General features: G+C 47.7%; 1 protein-coding gene across 1 annotated transcript in view; it reads right to left on the reverse strand.

Annotated features, from left to right (window-relative positions):
* LOC126522639 (uncharacterized) overlaps positions 1-22,412 on the reverse strand; it is a 62,677-nt gene that overhangs the window by 27,664 nt on the left and 12,601 nt on the right. Inside the window, exon 5 of the mRNA XM_055066515.2 lies at positions 6,701-6,767. Coding sequence (XP_054922490.1) covers positions 6,701-6,767 — 67 coding nt within the window. The remainder of the gene's footprint in view (positions 1-6,700; positions 6,768-22,412) is intronic.

Here is a 22,412-nt window from a genome sequence, read left to right on the forward strand (position 1 = left end):
GATGAAATTGAATCTATAGAAAACTGTACTACTATGTGTCATTAACAAAAATTTTCTTTTCACTTCGCCTACAATACTAACGATACACCAATAAGAGAAATCAGCGATTGTAAATATATCGAAGTTGCCTTAAGCTGTATCCTCTCCAAGTCTAAGCACGTTGATGAGATTCGCGCATCTTCAATACGCACAAGTTGAAATCAACACCTCCCGAGCTCGAACTTCTGGTCTTCAAATTTTGCCGTTACAAGAATATAGATAGAAACTGGAATACGTAGCGTAAGAATGACACAGGGACAAGCGGAAACACGGGACGAGCGCTAACTTTCAACAATTGCGCTATCGGTTGCGCTATCGGTTGCGCTATCGGTTGCGCTACCGCGCACAAGGATCCTTTTGTTACATGCACTCGCAACGTGGTGTATAAGATTCCACTTTCGTGTGGGAAGTACTACGTGGGCCAGGCGGGCAGATGTTTAAACGTGCGTCTGGCGGAGCATAGTAATAAAGCGGAGAGCATCGCAATAGATAGGCATCTGGCTGCCCATTGCAGAAAATGTGACGCGAAGGCACCATGCTTCCCTCTCTTAAAACGATCTGCTGTTGTCTATCGCCACAGGAATAAGATTACGAGGGAAATTGTCGAAGCAGCTGAGATAGCCAGAGCACGTAACGATTGCGTTAGCACGCCGTCTATTCTGTTATCAAAAAAAGAGCTTGAATTTTCGGGCATAGCAGTCACATGACTGCTTTTCCTCCTTCCCTTCAGTGTGTCTGTTGCAGTGGCGTCCCAGTGAGTACATATATGCTCACCAGCTGCAATAAATCGATTGTTGAAAGTTAGCGCTCGTCCCGTGTTTCTGCTTGTCCCTGTGTCATTTTTGCGCTATGTATCCCAGTTTGTATGTATCCCACCAACACGCCCAAACTTCTTCCCTGCTAAAGAATCAAGCATGGCATTCGTTTTACGCAGGGCCGGATTAAGACAAATGGGGGCCCTGGGCTAACGCGCATGCAGGCCCCCTTTTCCTATATTGACCCCCCCCCCCCCCTCTCGCCTGCTACGCTGCTGGAAATATGCCATGTTTAATTTTAATTCCACCAAAATAAAGAGAACGAACTGCGAATCAACGGAATTATTATTATTGTTATTATCATAAGGAAAACAACAAAACTTGCTTGAAACGCGTGCTGTTGTAAACACCAACACATATGTTCACTTTGTGATTCATCTACTTTCTGTTTTCGGCAAAAGCTAGGCTTTAAGGAAAAGTTTAGTGCACTCAAGACAAACAAGAACGTAGAAAAGGCAACCCAGCTGAGATGTCGATCCTTCTGAAGCTAGGCTTTGTTTGCATAACTAAGTTTAATCCCGTGAGGAGACGCATGGTTATATCTAGAACATTCTGTATTAAAATTCAAGCATCAGACTGCAGTAATCGTTATACACGTTACTCTGTAACTATGCCATAGATATATACAATACTTAAGGCAACACAAACACCATCAAAATGCACTAGAATACAGACAAAAATTACCAACTGTAATTACAAAACTTTATTTGAAAATATTTTCGTTAAAAGTAAGACAAGCAAGGACGACACCAAATAAACGTGGCACTATCAAAAACAACAAAAATACAATTCTTTATAAGCACGTTAAATATCACAAGAAGAACAAACAAGAGACGAAGAACGAAGACTTCCATATCTTGAATTACACTGCTCAGGGTTTCATTGGCAACGTGGAGGCTGGCAGGCGACATAACGAACTTATTGGGACTATTAATGTATAGCACAAACAGTCCTCTTTTAAAATGGCACCTTTCGAGCCTTCGCTTTGGCGAAATCAGATATAGTCTGTTTGAAGGATAGATCGCGGAGGAGGTCACTTTCAATGGACATGATAGCAATGGGTTCATCTTGTCGTCAAGGAGGCTGGAACGAAGGCGATTTTTTATCAGTGACAACTTGGAAAACGATCGTTCGGGCTCACAGTTTGCCACGGGTATGCTTAAGTACATTCGCAAAGCAATAGAAAGCTTCGGAAACACATCAATAAGCTTTCTTTCGTGCAGCAACTTTATTCCAAGGGTATACTCGTGTACTGGCACACAGAGTTGTGCAGAAAGTTCGCAAACTGAACGATTTCAGCGGAAAATGCTGGCTCCAAACCATTTTTGTAGGTTTTCACCAACTTCTCAGCCTGCTGTGCCAGAGAGGCCTTGCTCCCGACTTCTGTCAGCAAGTTTAAGAATCCGAACCTTTCGCACTCGCAAAGCAGAGCCTAGACTGTCAAGTACAACATTGTAGGTCTCTACAATAAACTTTTTTCTACCTTGTAGCGCACTATCGCTTTTTCCGTCCGGGTGCTTAGACAAAACGATGCGTTTGCCCTCATCCTGACAACATTGATTGGTACTTAGCGTGCCTGCTCTCTCTCTTCGTGGGTATCAAAGAGAGGTCGCAAAGAATTAACAAAGCCTTCTAGAGAGCTCAGCAGGTCTACAGCAGTTGAAATGTCTAGGCCTGGTTTCTGAAGTGCTATGCTCGTTTTGGGGGTCAAAGCGTTCCAAGATTTCACTTCAGAAAATCGCCATGAGTGCAGTCTCTAGTTCTGTCATTTTCTTGAAGAGAGAGTGCGCTTCGTTCCTAGTGTCACTGTTTTCTTCCCCGTTCTTTGATATAGCTTCAAGGCAGCACAAGACTGCATCGAAAATTTTCAGAATGGCCTTACATGATTCAGCGTGTCTTGACCACCTGGTCTCAGAGAGACTTTTCAAAACAAGCTGCTGGCCAGTTCCGCCCATGCTGTCCAAAAGAAGCCTCCATCGCTTAATTGAGGCAGCAAAGAACACATACAGTCTCTGAATTACAGTGAAAAATTTGACTGCCTCAAGGCAACTGTCACCGCTACGCGCGCCAACTAAGTTCAGTGAATGACCAGCACACGCGACGTAGACTGCCAATTCGTTCAGGCGTTTGATTTGACCTTGCAGTCCTTTGTATTTTCTTGACACATTACTCGCATTATCATAAGCTTGGCCCCTACAATCATCAATTGAGATGCCATTGGTCGTCAAGAGGGACATCACGGTATCGAAAAGATACAAGCCGGTATGCGATTCAATGGGAACAAATCCAGGAAAGCGTTCGTACACTTACCCATTTAAATAGTATCGTAAAACTATTGACAGCTGATCAACGTGTATAAGGTCTGGAGTCGAATCAACAATTAAAGAGAAGTATTTTGCGCGTTTCACTTCGTCAGCGAGACGTTCCTTGAGAGCCTTTGCCATATGCTCGATAAATTCATCACAAATGGTTTTTGACAGATACGATGGATGACCTTTTCCTTTGTTCCCGTAGCGTTTGATGTGCTCCTCTAGAAAGGGATCAAATTGGGCAATGGCCTCACGCACTCCCATATAATTGCCATTTCTCGGTGAACCAAAAATCTCCTCACTGCCCCTAAACGCTAGGTTGCGCTCAGCTAGAAGGTTAACTACGACTACGCGCTTCAACACCTCTGTCCATTAAGCGGTCTCAGTGACAAGATGCTTAACCAGCTCCTTGTCAATTGTGCTGCTCAAGTTAGAGCGGACGAGCCATGCTACCACGTAGTTCCGGTGCTCGATGCTATTTTCATGTGCGCAAACCTTTTCTTCTGCTCTTTTCCAATCAGAAAAGCCGTGCATGGTGAAAGCACTGGGGTTGCTTGAAATCGAAAATAGTTTGCACATGAAACAGTAAACGGAACCTTTGGACTCCGAGTACATTAACAAGTGTCGCTCGTACGCCTCCCCATTTACAGCCTTTCGCACGAAAAGTTGAGGTGACATATAGCGTTTCTGAGTTTTCGATTGCCTTTCGGAAGACAGAAAATTTTCTGCCCAATTTTGAATATACAATGGCCCTTTCTCAAGGCATACACTCCGAAAGGTGTCAGTAATAACGTCCGGCCATTTAGCAGGGTCACTTCGGAGAATCTCGCAACGTACCTCTTGCTGCGGGGGTGTCTGTACTTCCGTGTTGCCGCAACAAGAAGCCGTCTCATTCGTCCTCTCGAGGCACACTTTGTGGGTGGGAACATGATTATTTGAAGCCAAACTAACAGGAAACAAGTGAGTCGCTTCTTGGAGTGTTGCTTCCTGGCGCTCATCAGTAGAAGGAGGCTCATCGGGGAGGTTTGGAACCTATTGATTAGCAGTAGTAGTAGTCGGGCGTGGCGGAACGGACACCAGGAGGTCTGTAGCAGGGGCTCGGCCGAGTAGCATAGACGTTGCTGACTCAGGAACAGGACAGGGCTCGGTTAACGTCGGTTGCTCAGAAATATGGACGACCGTGGTTGGCACCGTTTTCACAGGATCCACACAACCAAGATTAGTCAAACCTTGCTTCTTGCCAGGAAACCATGGTTATGGAGTTGGCAAGTCCTCCACAGAAGCACAGTCGCTACTATTGGGAGTTTCACACGTACTCTGGGTAGAGCGATCATACTGCTCCGCGGACGCTGCGTTCCGTAGGTACTTTGTCATCTTTGGTAGCTTCTTTTCACGCTCTTCTCTTTCTAACTTCGCCTTTCGTTTAGACGCACCACTTTGATGCTTCCGACCGAGCATGAATGGATGCTAATTGTTCACCGGGCACTTCGTCAGCCCGACGCGACCGCAGGTGTCCAACGGTGGCCGTCCCGATGGCTTTTTTTATCGGTGGCCCCCGATATTTTTTTTATCAACTTGAGGAAAAAGTTTGAAATCACGTGATGTTTGTACCACTCCTGCCTGGGCTTCCATATGGAGGCCGGCAGTATTGCGAAATAAATAAAATACCGCCTCCTTCTAGAGTGCCCACACCTTAACACACCAAGACGCCCATTTAAAACCTCATTAATCGCATTAAACCGTAGACCTCTAAATATTTTATTAGAGCCGTGGCGTACAAGAGGAATGGAGAATTGAGTTTTAGGGGTATCAAAAAAACTATAGAACACAGTGGTATTATTTGCCGTTATTAATGCACGGAAAAAATTTTCATAAGCAAAGTCTTTATTTTTATTGTGAATGTGTATATGTGATATTATATTGGTTAGCGACGTAGCCTTGAGTGTTTCTTTCTTATGTGACGCCGTTCGCATCATCGCTTTAAGTGCGTGTTTGTAATCTCGTCTTGCTATTTCGATCTGTCTGTTACAACATAACTTCATTGTAACAACGTTGTATATTGTTACGCCCCGACCACAAAGCGCGCCCTGTGTGCCGCAGACGGAGAAGACCAATGAGAGCGCCCCCCCCAGTGACGTGCGCGCGGGAAACTGGCGGCGTCATGCGGATCCGCCCGACCGCTCGATTCGCAGTTGTTTCGCTCGGCTCAGCTCTCGTTCGCGCTTGCTTTGATTGTCATGGTTTGTGACTGTGTGTGTGTGTGTGTGTGTGTGTGTGTGCGTGTGCGTGTGTGTGTGTGTGTGCGTGTGCGCGCGCGCGCGTGTGTGTGTGTGTGTGTGTGTGTGTGTGTGCGCGTGCTTGTTTGTTTGTTTGTTTGTGTTTTTACAATGATGAGTCTAAACCGAGACGTCCCGAGGGAAAGGTTTTTGTAGATAGCCCGCCATATCTGATTCTGTGATACGCGGTGACAGCAGCCAGTACCTCATTCTCCTTGTCTTTCGAAGACGCCGCACCAGAAGGGAGCACACCAACGTTATTATAATCACAGTGGCAATGACGTCGTCACCATCAGATGGCATGACTCGCATTAAGAGCGAAGGTAGAAGAACGTAAACAGATTGCCCATCTATCAGCAGGCGACGCGCAACATCTCGCACGTACACGCAGAGTAAAAGAGAGGAGGCCATATTTTCAAGCTGTCAAGTGACTGCCGCCGCACTGCCTACGGGCGCCGGCGCGCCGCGTGCGTATTAAAAGCAAGGCTTTCTCTGCCTCCGCTTCCCGGAATTCCGGGGGCGCCCCTGCTGCCGCTGCAGCAGCCTTTCTCGCGCGCGCCGCTGGGTTCCTTGCAACACTACCAGATGGCGCTCGCCTCAGCGCATCCCGGCCGGCGCCGCCGCGTCATCGTTTCACAGTTTGCTTTCATATCCGACAAAAATGCAAGGTGCTGGACCGTAGAGGTCGCGTGCTGCACTGTGATAGCGTAAACATTACCATCGCCCATAGCCCGAAGAGAGCGCTTAGAGCTGGCGTTTCAACAGCGTGCTGGTCACCTATGCAGAAGGAGCACGTAAACACGCGCCAGCAAAATGGCTCCAAAGCGTGCACTCGGCGTTGAGGGCACCCAGGCCCGAAAGAAGCGTCGCGAAGAATAGGAGCCTCTTCTATACGCAGCGAAACCTGGTGCAGATCGCGAATGTATACATACAATGTATGAATACAATTATAAACTTAATTGAATTAGCTACAGCCCCATAATTCAATACAAGTTTAACACTTCTGCCACGTCCGTCAAAGCAGACGGCATACAAAGCTTCGCTTACATCGATTCGCACAGTGCGTCGGATCCGCCAAATTTTTTCCTCGAGTGTGGCTGGAGCCTTATTTGTTTTACGTTGTAACTGTATTTTGTATGTCCCACATACTCAAGGGCCAAGGAGCAGCCGGTGCCGAATTTATGCGTCCGCATCTTATATCAGGTCGATAAAAAAAAAAAAAAAAGACCTTGCCTTCAAGAAGAAAAGCTGTCCCACTCACTTTGTATATCTTGCATGTCACGCTTCTTGTCAGCCTGTCCGCTTCCTTGGTCCGCATTGAAAAGCACCTATGAGGAGAAAATAAAATAATTTATGGCGCGTAAACGACGGCAGTCAATACAATTTGTCATGTCTGTGCAAAACACAGAGAAATCAGACATGACTAGTGAACACGCTTTGAGTTCTCCTTATCGAGCATCGTGCCGTAGTATCTTAGGCATTGAGGACTTCGAACACAGCCAATCAGAGCTACCTTATTATGGACGACGGGAGTTCAGATTTGTGGTGTTGTCAATCAGAAAGCCTGCCTAATGCGTGATGTTTAGAATACAATTTCGGCTTTTCTATAAATGATATACGCCCTTCGGGATACAGCATCCTCCTCCGGCTCCCACTCTATCTTCGTAGAACGAAAATCGTTTATTTGTTAAGCACAAGTAATTTCCCCTATGTTGTCCTTGGTGTCACTGTTTGTTGTCGTCTTATTATATGACTATTGAAAGGCAGTAATTTAGTTTGTTTACAGGAACCTTCCTGAGAAATGTTACTGTCAATCCGAGAATTTATTGACGTGGTTTCACTCTGGGGCGTCGACCATTTTTTGTCATGGCGAAGTTTATAAAAATTATGGGGTTTTACGTGCCAAAACCACTTTCTGATTATGAGGCACGCCGTAATGGGGGACTCCGGAAATTTGGACCACCTGGGGTTCTTTAACGTGAACCTAAATCTAAGTACACGGATGTCTTACGGCGCAGCTTCGCCACGGTCATCGACAACATGGACACCAAAGGCTTTCGCCGTGGGCCAACGGCGCACTTTGTCGACTCTTCATTGAAGCTGTATCCATGTGCACCTCAAATTGTTTACAGCAACGTTTCTCTACTTATATGCGCAAGGTGGCCTCACTTCTGAGAGTTTTCTATCCACAAGTCCTGCACATCCCGCGCCGGGTTCATGGGCTACATCGTGTTTGCAAGGAAGTCCGAAAGGCGTTCAATGACGTGAATGATCTGATCACTGCGGCAATAGCTGTGTTCCTATAAAGGCGCCTATTCTCGTTCGTGCTTTCAAGGAACACTTCCCGGAAGTGCCGCTTCCACCTGAGCCAGCAGTTACTAGCTTGAGCACGTGGCTAAGAGCAGTCGAATATTGCCACAAGCATTTTGTGAGCGCGAAGGCTGTCATCAAAGGTTTTGCGGCAGACGAGATCGCGGCAGTGGAAATGGCTCCAACTGTAGTGGGCGAGGATGCCCTGGAAGAAAGCTTGGGGTAACTGTGCGCCCGCTGCAATTTTTTATGTGTTAGAATTCCGTTTGTCAAAGTGGAAATAAATGTACGCGAAGCGTTGGGAGCCGGTCACGTTCTAGAGGTATATACGAGGGACGTTCCTAATGTGTTTCGTCTTCTTTTTTTTAAGGAGAAGATGGTACACCAGGTGAAACAAACAATCGCCATAAGAATCCAAGCCCGTTGCTGGTTCAACGACGGAAGCAGCGCCAGCGGAGGAGGAGTGATGAACGCGCAGAACGCCGAACGAAAGAGAGTAGCAGCAGACCGGAGTGCCCGAGGTTATTGAAGTACAAATCACCACGGCAGACAGACGTGTGCTGTCAGCGCGGTCGCCAATGTAAGCGCGTGCTGTTATCCTGTATGAATGGGCACCTGCTCCCTGCATCGAAGGCCGCACTCTCGGGACATCGCTTCTAAAACAATGCTGAGGTGGTGCAGGCTGTGCGACAATTACTTGACAAATGACATGACAAATGTCTTGACATGACAAATGTCTCAATGTCGGTGGCGATTATGTGGGAAAATAGTGCAAGGTGTATTGTTCATGATGCCATGGCGTATTACAGCGAAGCTGTATACCTCTACCGTCCAAGGAAATTTTCGTGTCGTTGTAAGCAAAAAACTCCCCATACGTGGGCCGATCCCAGAGATAGTGCAATACCGGCCCGAACCGCGGCTGAGGTGAATCATCCGTTAAGCAGTGCCCATACATGGGCCGACCCCGAAGATGGTGCAATGCCGGGCCTACCTACGCGGAGGGGACGTTCGCCATTAAGGAACCCACATACACAGCTTCGCTGGTCATCCTTCTTCGCAGAGTGGAAGGGCACTGAGATTTCTTTTTTAAAGCGAAAGTTTTACTAACCGCGTCGAGCCAAGTTTCGCCGTCGCCAGCAATTTGAGCTTCATTTCACCGCAGCTGCGCCATGGCTTTGGCAACCCATCACGTGACTCACCGCGCCGAGCTCCGCCGCCGCCGCTGGCTTCGCGCAAGCGCGCTCCGCAGCTGGGTCGCCACCTGACCACGTGACTCGCTGCCAGCCTGGCTGGTAACATACAGGAATTCTATAGCATTAACGAGAGTGTGGCAGGTCTTGTTGTGAAACTTAATAAGAGGTACAAATTGAAGGTAGTACAGGTCTACGCCCCTACATCCAGTCATGATGACCAGGAAGTCGAAAGCTTTTATGAAGACGTTGTTAATAATGGCGAGCTGCAAGGAAAAATTGCCACCCAATTACGACTGGGGGACAAGGCACGCATCCCCCACTCTCCGTCGCTGCAGCTAGACTGCGTTCGAAGAAGCGGGCTTTGTGCTGAAAACCACCTCCATCCACGAGCCCCATCTCCGTTGTGACGAAACGGGTTCGACGGACGAACTATTGTGCCCGAGGTCCCTAGTGCGAACCTGATTTCGCTACGCATGAGCAAGCCGCGGCGGGACAACGAGCTACCCAGAATGTCTTCGAGCTTCCCGGAACGACTCCCCTCTGTCGGCGGCTCCAGTCCTTCGCACCTGTGTGTTTGCGTGTGTGTGTGCGTCACCTTGTCGCGGGAGGCGGCTAGTTTTGCGATGACGAAACGAACATTCGCTGCCTTGTATCGCCGAAGGACCGAGCGTTTAAAAACGGCTGTTGGGCGGAGGCTCGACACACGTCTCTCGTGCAGTCAGGTTGGACTGACACACTTTCTCTTGAGCAGTCATGTTGGACTGACACTCTTTTTCTTAAGCAGTGATGTTAGACTGATTTAATATCTGTAAATAAACCCATTTTCCTCGTTCTCGATGAGAAGCAGTTCTTCCCTTCATCAACGTCCTCAGCGTGTTTAAGTTGGACGACGGCATGGGCCAGCTACCTTCGAATTCATGCCGGACTCCAATCTTGGCAACGGATCTCGAGCGATGGGATTGAGCCCCCAATCCTGACAACTGGCTGACAGCGGTGAGATGGACTTTGCGACATGGTGCTGTATCTGCGGTGAGTGCTTGATTCTTGCTTTGACTCTCTAGGCTTCATTTTGTGGTTGTTCTGTTTAGAACTGTAGGGAAGCTAGATTGTTGTGTGTTAGCTAGGTTGTGTTTTCCTAGCTAGATTTAGAGAGCAGAATCAAGGCAGTAAAGCAGCAATCATGGAGTTAAGGAGACTGCTGAGAGACGAATTGTTGATTGTTGGTGAGGAACTGGGCCTAGATGTACGCAAGGAAATGCTAAAATCGGAATTATTGCAGCTAATTTCCGAACAGGCCAGTGAGGAAGAAATTGAAATGGGGTTGGAACTTCTGAAAAAAAGAGAAGAACGGGACAGAGAAAGAGAAGAACGTGAGTTAAGAAAAATGCAACTTGAAGTTGAAAGCAAACGTTTGGAGTTTTCTCAAGGAAGTGAAGGCGCTCTGGGACGATCAAGTGAGGCAGAATCGTACCGCATGGACAGGCTATTAAAGCCATTTGAGGTCGGGACCGACATAGGCTTGTTCCTAAGCAATTTTGAAAGGACTTGCGAGAAGATGAACTTCAGCCCGAATACATGGCCACAGCGGTTGCTGTCTATGTTGCCGTGTGAGGCGGCGGAAGTAATCGCCAGATTGAGTGCACAGGATGCATATGATTATGCAAAAGTTAAGGCGAGTCTCCTGAAGAAATACCGCCTTTCAGCCGAAGCTTTTCGGCAAAGGTTTAGGAGCACAGGCAAGAAAGATAGCGAGGGATATTCGGAGTTTGCATATAGCTTAAAGGCCAACCTAGTCGAGTGGCTTAAAAGCGCGGAAGCGTACGACAGCAGAGACATGATCATTGAATGCATGTGTCTAGAACAGTTTTACAAAACCATCCCTCAAGCTGTGAAACTGTGGGTGCAAGACAGAGGTAATGTAAACACTGTGGAAAGGGCGGCTGAATTAGCCGAAGAGTACGCAACCCGTAGAAAGTTGAACGCCGAGGAGGGAAACTGGGACGGTCGAAATGGACCGCGGAAACCATTTCCGTTCAAAAAGGGTGCGCAGACTAGACGATCGGAGCCTGTAGACATGGCGGAAAAGCCCGCAGAAAAGAGCGAGGAGAAACTTAACGGAGAAACCGCACAAAAAGAACAGAAAAGAAAATTCGAATCTTTTAGACCAATGCGCTGTTACAAATGCCACAAACTGGGACATATAGCTGTAAACTGCGAGAAGTCTAGCGTAGTTTTCTCCTACGTGGAGGAAAAGGATGAGAATATGGAACTTTTAAGTCCATATCTTCACGACCTGCAAGTTAATGGAAAACCATGCCGAGTGCTAAGAGACAGTGCCGCCACGATGGACATTGACCATCCATCTTACGTGACGGTAGATGACTTCACCGGAGAAGTAGCATGGATAAAACAGGTTGTAGAAGAACACAGCGTGTGTCTGCCCATGGCCAAAGTCAAAATCAATGGACCATTCGGGGAGCTAAAGACTGAGGCTGCAGTTTCCAAATCTTTGTCACTGCAGTATCCTTACATCTTTTCGAATCGTTCGAATCAGTTACTGTGTGACAAAGGGCTCAAACTGGGAGAGGGCATAGTACAAGCATTGACCCGAGGCCAAGCTCGTAAGATCGCGGCGCTTTCGGTGGAAAATGCACACGCTCCTCCAGCGGAAGCAGAAAAGGGGATAACTTCAATATCCGAATCCGAGCTAGGCCCGAGGGACAAAAGAACAGTTGAGGAGAGCCTGCCAGCTGACCAGCTCAATGAGAGCGTAGCACTTGAGTGTCAAAGTTCTAGCCTGCAGGAAGAGCAAGCTGACGCACTCACAAGCGAGACAGGGTCGTTATTATCACCGGCCTCAAAGAACTTTGATCAGCTCTTACGTGTGGATAAAGAGTCATTGGCAGCTGAGCAAAAGAATGATGAGAGCTTAGCTAAATTACATGACACAGCTAAAGAAGGCATTGCTAGGCGCAACGTGACGATACATGAGAGAGGAGGTTTGTTGTATCGGTACTACAGAGATCGAAAGGGTAGGATTTTAGATCAGTTAGTCGTACCTACTAAGAATAGGGAGGACCTTTTGAGTCTCTGTCATGGAAATGGGTGGTCCGGCCACCTAGGCATAAACAAATCAAAGGAAAGATTGCTTATGGAATACTACTGGCCTGGCTGTTTCAAAGACGTAGAAAACTTTGTAAGATCATGCGACGCCTGCCAGCGTTCGGGTAAACCAGGAGACACATGGAAAGCTCCACTGAAGGTAGTGCCCTTAATAACAGAGCCTTTCAGACGACTTGTAATAGACACGGTAGGGCCTCTTCCAAAAACAAAATCGGGCTACAGGTACTTGTTTACCATGCTGTGTCCGGCTACCAAGTTTCCAGAAGCAATCCCTTTGAGAGAGCTCAGTTCCACCGAAGTAGTAGACGCGCTTTTAACAGTGTTTGCACGAGTTGAGTTTCCAGCCGAAATTCAGGCAGATCAAGGGTCAGTATTCACGAGCGCACTGACTTCCACATTCTTGCAAAAGTGCGGGGTAAAGTTAATACACAGTTCTGTCTATCACCCTCAGTCAAACAGTGTAGAGAGGTGGCATTCGGTGCTTAAGCGAGTTTTGCGTGCGCTCTGTTACGAGCACAAGGAGGACTGGGAGAACTGTCTGCCGGCAACTTTGTTTGCTTTGCGAACGGTTCCACATGAAGCGACAGGGTTCTCACCAGCAGAACTAGTGTATGGGAGGACACTCCGTTCTCCACTGAGAATGTTAAGAGAGATGTGGGAGAAAAGAGGTGAGAGTCCAACAGTGGTTGAATACGTGCTAAATTTACTGGAACGGCTAAGCGCAACCCAAGAACTAGTCGGAAAGAACATGGGGGTAGCTCAAAAGAACGCCAAATTCTATTACGACAAGAATGCGAGGCTTCGTACGTTTAATGCAGGAGACCAGGTAATGATCCTCAAACCTTCAAGAAAGAACAAGCTTGAAGTTCACTGGGACGGGCCCGTTAAAGTGTTGCACAAACTTTCAGATACTAACTATGCTTTGAGAATGCCCGGTCGCAGGAAGGAAGTGAGGATATATCACTGTAATTTGATGAAGCCGTATGTAGAGCGGAGCGGAGTCGTTAACTATACCATCAAAGAGCCGGATGGCATTGGTACCAAGTTTAAGGAGTATAGGGCGACCTCCAACTCTGAAATCGGCCTAGAAGAAGTAGTCGAGCACTCGGTAAGCTCGCACGCTCTAAGACCCGAGCAGCTAGACGAACTAAAAGAGGTGTTAGGGGAATATCTCGACAGATTCAGCGATCGGCCCGGTAGAACCGAACTGATAACGCATGAAATTGAGCTGACGTCGACCGAACCAGTAAGATCAAAGCCTTACAGGGTGTCTCCAAGACAGAGAGAGATTATGGAGGCAGAGATACAGCGCATGCTTGAGTTGGGAGTTATTGAGCCCGCTGAGAGTGACTACACGTCACCGCTAATACTGGTAGAAACCCCTAACAAGGACCCTCGTCCGTGTGTTGACTACAGGAAGTTAAATGCCATCCCTAGGGATCAACTGTACCCGATACCCAACATTGAGGAACGAATTGAAAGAGTTAGCGCTGCTAAATACATTTCAACTATAGATCTCGTGCGGGCGTACTGGCAAGTTCCCCTTTCAGAAAGTGCCAGCCGCTATGCAGCATTCATCTCGCCTGTAGGCACTTTTCGCCCTCTCGCACTCAGCTTCGGGCTGAAGAACGCGCCGTTTAGCTTCTCTAAGTTAATGGATATTGTCCTAAAAGACTTGCAGGAGTTCGCCTTGCCCTATCTTGATGATGTGGCAATTTTTCCGGACAGCTGGGAACAACACGTATCGCACCTCAAACAGGTGTTCTCACGGTTGAGGGAAGCCGGCTTGACGATGAAAACGGAAAAGTGTAGGTTTGGTTGTTCGCAGGTTACTTATCTGGGCCATGTTGTCGGTCAGGGCATGAGACGGCCGGCGGAGCTGAAAATAGCTACGATTGGAGGATTTTCTCAGCCGCGCACGAAAACGGACCTTCGTTCATTTTTGGGACTTGTGGGGTACTATCAAAGGTACATTCCGAATTACTCGCAAATGGCAAGTCCATTAACAGACGCCCTCCGAAAGGGAGCACCGAGTAACGTACACTGGGATAAGGACAAAGAGAACGCTTTCCAAAGTTTGAAAACGCTATTGGTTTCTCGCCCTGTGCTTCGCGCGCCAGGCTACACAAAGGAATTCATAGTTCAATGCGACGCAAGCGACAGAGGTATGGGCGTGGTACTTAGTCAGGTCGGCGACGATAACGAGGAGCATCCTATCCTGTATGCCAGCCGTAAACTAAATGTAAGAGAGGAAGCCTACAGCGCTTCAGAGAAGGAATGTGCTTGTTTAGTTTGGGCCGCACAGAAGTTGTCGTGTTACTTGTACGGAGCGAAGTTCATCTTCGAGACCGACCACTGTCCTCTGACGTGGCTCAATCAAATGTCACACAAAAATGGCCGCTTGCTCCGATGGAGCCTCACTCTCCAAGAGTACAACTTCTCCGTCAGATATAAGAAGGGAAAGTTGCATAGCAATGCGGATGGTTTGAGTAGGCTAATTTGAATTCTGCGTTTGAGGGTCCCACCTAAATTTTAGGGTTACTAGTGCTAATTTTATTAAGCGAAGAAGATCCCCTCTCATTTAGCAGGATTCCATCCATGATTGCTGAATTCGTCAGCAGGAATTTGCTTCAGAAATTGGCATAGCGAAATGCAGCATTTTTTGTTTCTGCACTTCTGTTGTTGTTTTTTTTTTGAAGCCGAGCGAGTCTAAAGTGAGAGCCAATGCACGTCATCTCGGCGCAGAGCCGTGTTGTGGGGTTCATTTTGCAGTTGCCTGTCCTTGTTGGATGTTTTGGGGCGGTGACATCAATACACAGGTGGTCGCTGCGAGCCAAGACATCAATCCCCCCCTGACCACCTGCCGTTCTCTTCCTGCCTAGCGGTTGTCAGCGCTAGACAGTCGAGATTTTTCGGGCCATGGAGGCGCTGTTAAGAATGGCGAGCTGCAAGGAAAAATTGCCACCCAATTACGACTGGGGGACAAGGCACGCATCCCCCCCTCTCCGTCGCTGCAGCTAGACTGCGTTCGAAGAAGCGGGCTTTGTGCTGAAAACCACCTCCATCCACGAGCCCCATCTCCGTTGTGACGAAACGGGTTCGACGGACGAACTATTGTGCCCGAGGTCCCTAGTGCGAACCTGATTTCGCTACGCATGAGCAAGCCGCGGCGGGACAACGAGCTACCCAGAATGTCTTCGAGCTTCCCGGAACGACTCCCCTCTGTCGGCGGCTCCAGTCCTTCGCACCTGTGTGTTTGCGTGTGTGTGTGCGTCACCTTGTCACGGGAGGCGGCTAGTTTTGCGATGACGAAACGAACATTCGCTGCCTTGTATCGCCGAAGGACCGAGCGTTTAAAAACGGCTGTTGGGCGGAGGCTCGACACACGTCTCTCGTGCAGTCAGGTTGGACTGACACACTTTCTCTTGAGCAGTCGTGTTGGACTGACACTCTTTTTCTTAAGCAGTGATGTTAGACTGATTTAATATCTGTAAATAAACCCATTTTCCTCGTTCTCGATGAGAAGCAGTTCTTCCCTTCATCAACGTCCTCAGCGTGTTTAAGTTGAACGACGGCATGGGCCAGCTACCTTCGAATTCATGCCGGACTCCAATCTTGGCAACGGATCTCGAGCGATGGGATTGAGCCCCCAATACTGACAACGTGGAATCGGCGATGGGTAAAGTCAAAACAAAATACACTATACTAATGGGCGACTTCAATGCCAGGGTAGGCAAGAAACAGACTGGAGACAAGTCAGTGGGGGAATATGGCATAGGCCCTAGGAATAGCAGGGGAGAGTTATTAATAGAGTTTGCAGAACAGAATAATATGCGGATAATGAATACCTTCTTCCGCAAGCGGGATAGCCGGAAGTGGACGTGGAGGAGCCCGAATGGCGAGAATAGAAATTAAATAGACTTCATACTCTGCGCTAACCCTGGCATCATACAAGATGTGGACGTGCTCGGCAATGTGCGCTGCAGTGACCATAGGATGGTAAGAACTCGAATTGGCCTCGACTTGAGGAGGGAACGGAAGAAACTGGTACATAAGAAGCCAATCAATGAGTTAGCGGTAAGAGGGAAACTAGAAGAATTTCGGATCAAGCTACAGAACAGGCATTCGGTATTAACTCAGGAAGCGGAACTTTGTGTTGAAGCAATGAACGACAATCTTACGGGCATCATTAAGGAGTGTGCAATAGAAGTCGGTGGTAACTCCGTTAGACAGGCTGCCAGTAAGCTATCGCAGGAAACAAAAGCGCTGATCAAGAAACGCCAATGTATGATAGCCTCTAACCCTACAGCTAGAATAGAGCTGGCAGAACTTTCCAAGTTAATCAACAAGCGTAAGACAGCTGACATATGGAACTATAATATGGATAGAATTGAACATGCTCTCCGGAACGGAGGAAGCCTAAAAGTAGTGAAGAAGAAACTAGGAATAGGAAAGAATCAGATGTATGTGTTAAGAGACAAAGCCGGCAATATCATTACTAATGTGGATGAGATCTTTCAAGTGGCTGAGGAGTTCTGTAGAGATTTATACAGTACCAGTAGCACCCACGACGATAATGTGAGAGAGAATAGTCTAGACGAATTTGAAATCCCACAAGTAACGCCGGGAGGAGGAGGAGGAGGAAAGAGAAAAGTAGAAGGCAGGGAGGTTAACCAGAATAACGTCCGGTTGGCTACCCTACACCGGGGGAATGGGAAAGGGGGAAACAAAGATCACAGGGAGAGAGAGGAGGGAAGGATAGAAGGAAATTGAGGCGAGTTCGCTTACGCGAGTGGTCTTACAGAAATCGCGTTAATAGTCACAGATGGTCGCACAAACCCGTCGTCCTTAAGAAACACAAAAGCGCCTTCACCGCTTTATGGGCCGACGGGCGATGGGGGCGGTGTTCTAGCAGCACCTGCACAGAAAGCGGCCGATTGTCCAATTTTTGGAAAGCTTTGGCGAGTTCTTGTCTCTCTGAGGCATATCTTGGACAGTGGCACAGCAGGTGGTCGATGTTTTCTTCGGTGCCACAGACCTCGCAAGCTGCACTGTCAGCCATTCCAATTAATGTTGAGTATGCCTTTGTAAAGGCCACTCCTAACCAAAGGCGACAGAGAAGCGTAGCTTCACGTCGAGGAAGTCCGAGTGGAGGTCAGAGTTGCAGGGAGGGGTTTAGTCGATGCAGTCGCGTGAGTCGTAAGTTTGGTGAGTTCCACTCGGTCACTGTGAGACTGCGTGCCAGGTGTCGAAGCTGCTTTGCAGCATCAGTCCTCGAAAGCGGAATTGAAACGCTGTGCTCTCCTTGATGTGCTGTGCGAGCAGCGTTATCGGCGGAATCATTGCCACTGATTCCACAGTGACCAGGTATCCATTGAAAAACGACCTCGTGACCTTTTTGTTGGACAGTAACGCCGGAAGAAGTAAAGAACGCCTGGGGAGCTACGCAAAGGGGGCAGGCAGCTGGGAAGGATCAGGTAACAGCAGATTTGTTGAAGGATGGTGGGCACATTGTTCTAGAAAAACTGGCCACCCTGTATGCACAATGCCTCATGACCTCGAGCGTACCGGAATCTTGGAAGAACGCTAACATAATCCTAATTCATAAGAAAGGGGATGCCAAAGACTTGAAAAATTATAGGCCGATCAGCTTACTGTCCGTTGCCTACAAAGTATTTACTAAGGTAATCGCAAACAGAATCAGGAACACTTTAGACTTCTGTCAACCAAAGGACCAGGCAGGATTCCGTAAAGGCTACTCGACAATAGACCATATTCACACTATCAATCAGGTGATAGAAAAATGTGCGGAATATAACCGACCTCTATATATAGCTTTCATTGATTACGAGAAAGCGTTTGATTCAGTCGAAACCTCAGCTGTCATGGAGGCATTGCGGAATCAGGGTGTAGACGAGCCGTATGTAAAAATACTGAAAGATATCTATAGCGGCTCCACAGCCACCGTAGTCCTCCATAAAGAAAGCAACAAAATCCCAATAAAGAAAGGCGTCAGGCACGGAGATACGATCTCTCCAATGCTATTCACAGCATGTTTACAGGAGGTATTCAGAGACCGGGAGTGGGAAGAAATGGGGATAAGAGTTAATGGAGAATACCTTAGTAACTTGCGATTCGCTGATGATATTGCCTTGCTTAGTAACTCAGGGCCGGTATTTTGTAGCGATGCCTTTTCCGATGCTATGCTTTTTCAGGCTTTTCGCGCTTGGCCAGTGGTCAGAGCGACGGTCTGCCCACATTATCAATGGGATCAGGTGGCCCTGTATGGTGGATGATAAGAATAGCATAGAATAAGGCATAAGGCATCGCTACAAAATAGCGGCCTAGGGGTCCAATTTCAATGCATGCTCACTGACCTGGAGAGGCAAAGCAGAAGGGTGGGTCTAAAAATTAATCTGCAGAAAACTGAAGTAATGTTTAACGGTCTCGAAAGAGAACAGCAGTTTACGATAGGTAGCGAGGCACTGGAAGTGGTCAGGGAATACATCTACTTAGGGCAGGTAGTGACCACGGATCCGGATCATGAGACTGAAATAATCAGCACTGTCATTTGTTGGGCGTGTTGGTAAACTGAAAGCATATTTAGCAGATTACATAAAGCAGATGACCGTATTGTTTATTTTTCACAGTTTGGCAATAAGCCAAATAAACAATACGGTCAACTGTCAGCTCACTGTCAGGAATGCGGCTGTGCGCCGGTGTATGGATCCTGCCGGGTTCTTGCGAAGCACAAAGATAAAGACATGCGAGAGATTCTTGAGGCTCAGGCTATCTGGCGGAATAGTGACACGTGTGTTAGTGCCCCTTCAGTCGACTTGTTAGATAAGGAGACGGCTTTTTTGGATGGGTAAGATTTGGATAAGGTGGCGCCACTGTGCATGGGTTATTTAGGTGTATTTCCTGAAAATCAAGTTGTTGAAGTTAGTGCATTGTGGCGTCGTCTCCCTTCCGTCCTTGTTTGCTGCCGCTAAATATGCTTTCTGAAATAATCAGAAGAATAAGAATGGGCTGGGGTGCGTTTGGCAGGCATTCTCAAATCATGAAGAGCAGGTTGCCACTATCCCTCAAGAGAAAAGTATATAACAGCTGTGTCTTACCAGTACTCACGTATGGGGCAGAAACCTGGAGGCTTACGAAAAAGGTTCTGCTTAAATTGAGGACGACGCAACGAGCTATGGAAAGAAGAATGATGGGTGTAACGTTAAGGGATAAGAAAAGAGCAGATTGAGTGAGGGAACAAACGCCAGTTAATGACATCTTAGTTGAAATCAAGAAAAAGAAATGGGGATGGGCAGTACATGTAATGAGGAGGGAAGATAACCGATGGTCATTAAGGGTTACGGACTGGATTCCCAGGGAAGGGAAGCGTAGCAGGGGGCGGCAGAAAGTCAGGTGTGCGGATCACATTGCGAAGTTTGCAGGGACAACATGGCCACGATAGGTACATGACCGGGGTAGTTGGAGAAGTATGGGACAGGCCTTTGCCCTGCAGTGGGCGTAACCAGGCTGGACACATATATATATATATATATATATATATATATATATATATATATATATATATAGTGCAACTGATGGTGGTCTTCTCTGAACAACCGTCAGTTGCACTTCGCTCCCCGAAAGGGCAGGACGTATGTATGTCGAGTGAGCTCGTGAACACCACTTTGCAATGGTATGCACTCAGTTTAAATGATGGATCCGGGACTTCAAAGAGGTGCGACGTCATGCTAATGCAGTTCTCTCGCATTTACCGTTAAATCGGCACTGATGTTTGGCTGATACGAATGAGAAGCTCAAAGCTTCTGGTGAAGCACTGACTGGGAACGTCGACCGCATTGTGGCGGTATACAGGAGTGGCTCGCCGCCGTGCCGAAAACAACGGTTGTCGAATGAGCTGGTGGAAAGATTCACTCAGTCTCGGTAAAGAACACGGGTATACTCTGTGCTCAAGGAAGCGACAAAAATTCAGTGCCCAAAATTATGTAACCCAAAAGCATGCGAAACAACTGAACGTTCTGTTTGAAAAGTACAAGCCGCTAACATCTCTGGACCTTGCGCGTCCATTTACTGCGTATACGCTTACACTGAACGACAAAAAGCGGGCTGAATGCGTACGTATGTCACTTATTTACTTTTTTCCACCCCTGCTTTTCTTTTGTTTTTCCTTCTCATTCCTGTAATAGCCTTAGTAATGGGGCTAACAGTAGTAATGACTGAATTAACTTTAGGCGAGAAAACCTCGAAATGGTTTCCGACAGTTTCCATAATTTTTCTTGAGTGCAGACGCCGTGCAGCAATGCAGTAAACGGGCATGTGTAAGCTTTCGCAGTATGTTCTTTGTTTCTTAAAGAAAAAGTCCCAGTTTCGCCCGAAAGGCGAAGCACCGATTGCGATAGCAAATTAGTTTATAGCTACACGACTTAAGGATAGTAGTTTTATCGGCCGTATAAATTTGTGAACACTCGCTTATTACCTAAATTAACAATGATGAAATGTGTGAGCGCGATTGAACGGGAAAGAAACAGACGCACACAGACGGCGGTGTCTCTGTGTGTCTGTTTCTTTCTATACGCCCTCGTTCAGTCGCGCTTGCACATTCTAACATCGATTCAAGCCAACTAGCCTGTCAACGTTTTATAACCAAATTAACAAGAACGTTGTCACGAGCACACAGGTAAACATGAACGCATCTCGTTCGATGAGCGCGGAAACTCGCTGTCAAAACGCTGGAGTGAGGAATCGCGGCAGCAGCAGCGAGCGAATTGACTTTCGTACATCTCTCGCTTCAACGCGAACTAAACGTCGAAAGCACAGTGCGTACTAAGCTACCGGCACTACACGCAGTCTGCAAACACCGCAGGTCGCTTTGAAGATCAGGCCCGCACGGGCGCGAACTTTGGCCGCGTTTGAGGGTGAGGGTGAGCTGGTTCAAGGGTGAGGGTAAAAGCATGTGAGGGTGAGCCGCGTTCGCCGGCTCACCCTCCCACGCTCACCCTCCCCTTGGAACTTATACGGAACCTCACGGCGACGCCGACGGCAGAAATGCGGCTCGAGTGTCCATATAATCGCTATCGTAATAAATGTTCGGCAGCGACACCTAAGACTGCTTACGTGTGGGAATGCGAAAGCATTGAAGTCGCTTTGGGGAAATGTTTTCGCTTGGGTATTCATCCATATGTCGTCGTGCACATTGTAAACTTGCACGGCATTCCTTTTTGTGTTGCCTTGCTTCGTCTTCTGCGGCCTGCCTCCGTGGGCGCCCACGTTTCACAGATGCCGCTGAGGTGGACGCTTCGGAGTGCACCTCACTAGACACAGCACCAATAAAATGCAAAGAGCAAGTGACGAGAGAGAGGCCGTGACGGAGACAGAGCCGTGCGTCTGCAATGACGCACGTACGAGGAACAACTTTAGCCAAACCGTAGCAGCGGAGCCACAGCGCCGGGGAAGCGTGTTTATCTCGCACCCCGGAGACCCTGGTGCGATTCCCACCCAGGCCGAAATGCACCAAATTTTCATTTCAATTCCATCAATTGACTTTGTTTACAGAAACCTGTCTAACAAATCTGACATCAATCCGAGCATTTTTGTCGTGTTCTTACTCTTCGCGCCGTCGCCCATTTTTAGTACCCTCTTTCGGCCACGCCGACCACGACAACGCCGGATGTTCGCGTAATGGGGATTTTAATCCTTCCGCAGCAAAATTAAGTAGCTAAGAAACGTGGCATACCAACCTACTTCTGTTATACGTGCGCAACGCAGCGTAAAAGCTACTCAGGAAGCAATTTATGTTAGTACCCAAATCTGCCTAAACCGCACCTTTTAGTGCCGATTATAGGCGCCTGAAACAGCATTTTAATGCCTAAAAATCCCATCTCCAGTAATTAGCTTGTCATGACTTCCTAATGTACGCATTGTGGGCTCTGTTTTGTGTCATTGTAACGTTGCTCTGCCATGTCTTATCGCGATAGCCACGCAGGCCCTCCGTGTGTCGCGGATACATTACTGAATTCATTGAATTTCTCAAAGTAAAATGCGTTAGAAAATCAAAAAATGTGACTTACAGACAACATACAGACATTACAGCGTCGGATTGTAATTTGAATATACACGAAAACACTGTCGTTACGCGGAGGCCCAAACACAAACCCCTTTTAACGCAATAGCGTTTTCCAGCTGCTGTTTGAGGTCTGTCTTAGTAGGAGCGCTGCGGCCCGCTCGGTTCCTTGCAACACCATCAAAAAAACAACCACGAAGCTCGCCTTCGTGTATCGCGTTTGGCGCCAACGTTTCCCGGTAAACATTACGGTTACATAAGCTGCAGTC

The sequence above is a fragment of the Dermacentor andersoni genome, chromosome 6 (genome assembly GCF_023375885.2).
Source record: "Dermacentor andersoni chromosome 6, qqDerAnde1_hic_scaffold, whole genome shotgun sequence".
NCBI classification, from domain to species: Eukaryota; Metazoa; Arthropoda; class Arachnida; order Ixodida; family Ixodidae; genus Dermacentor; species Dermacentor andersoni.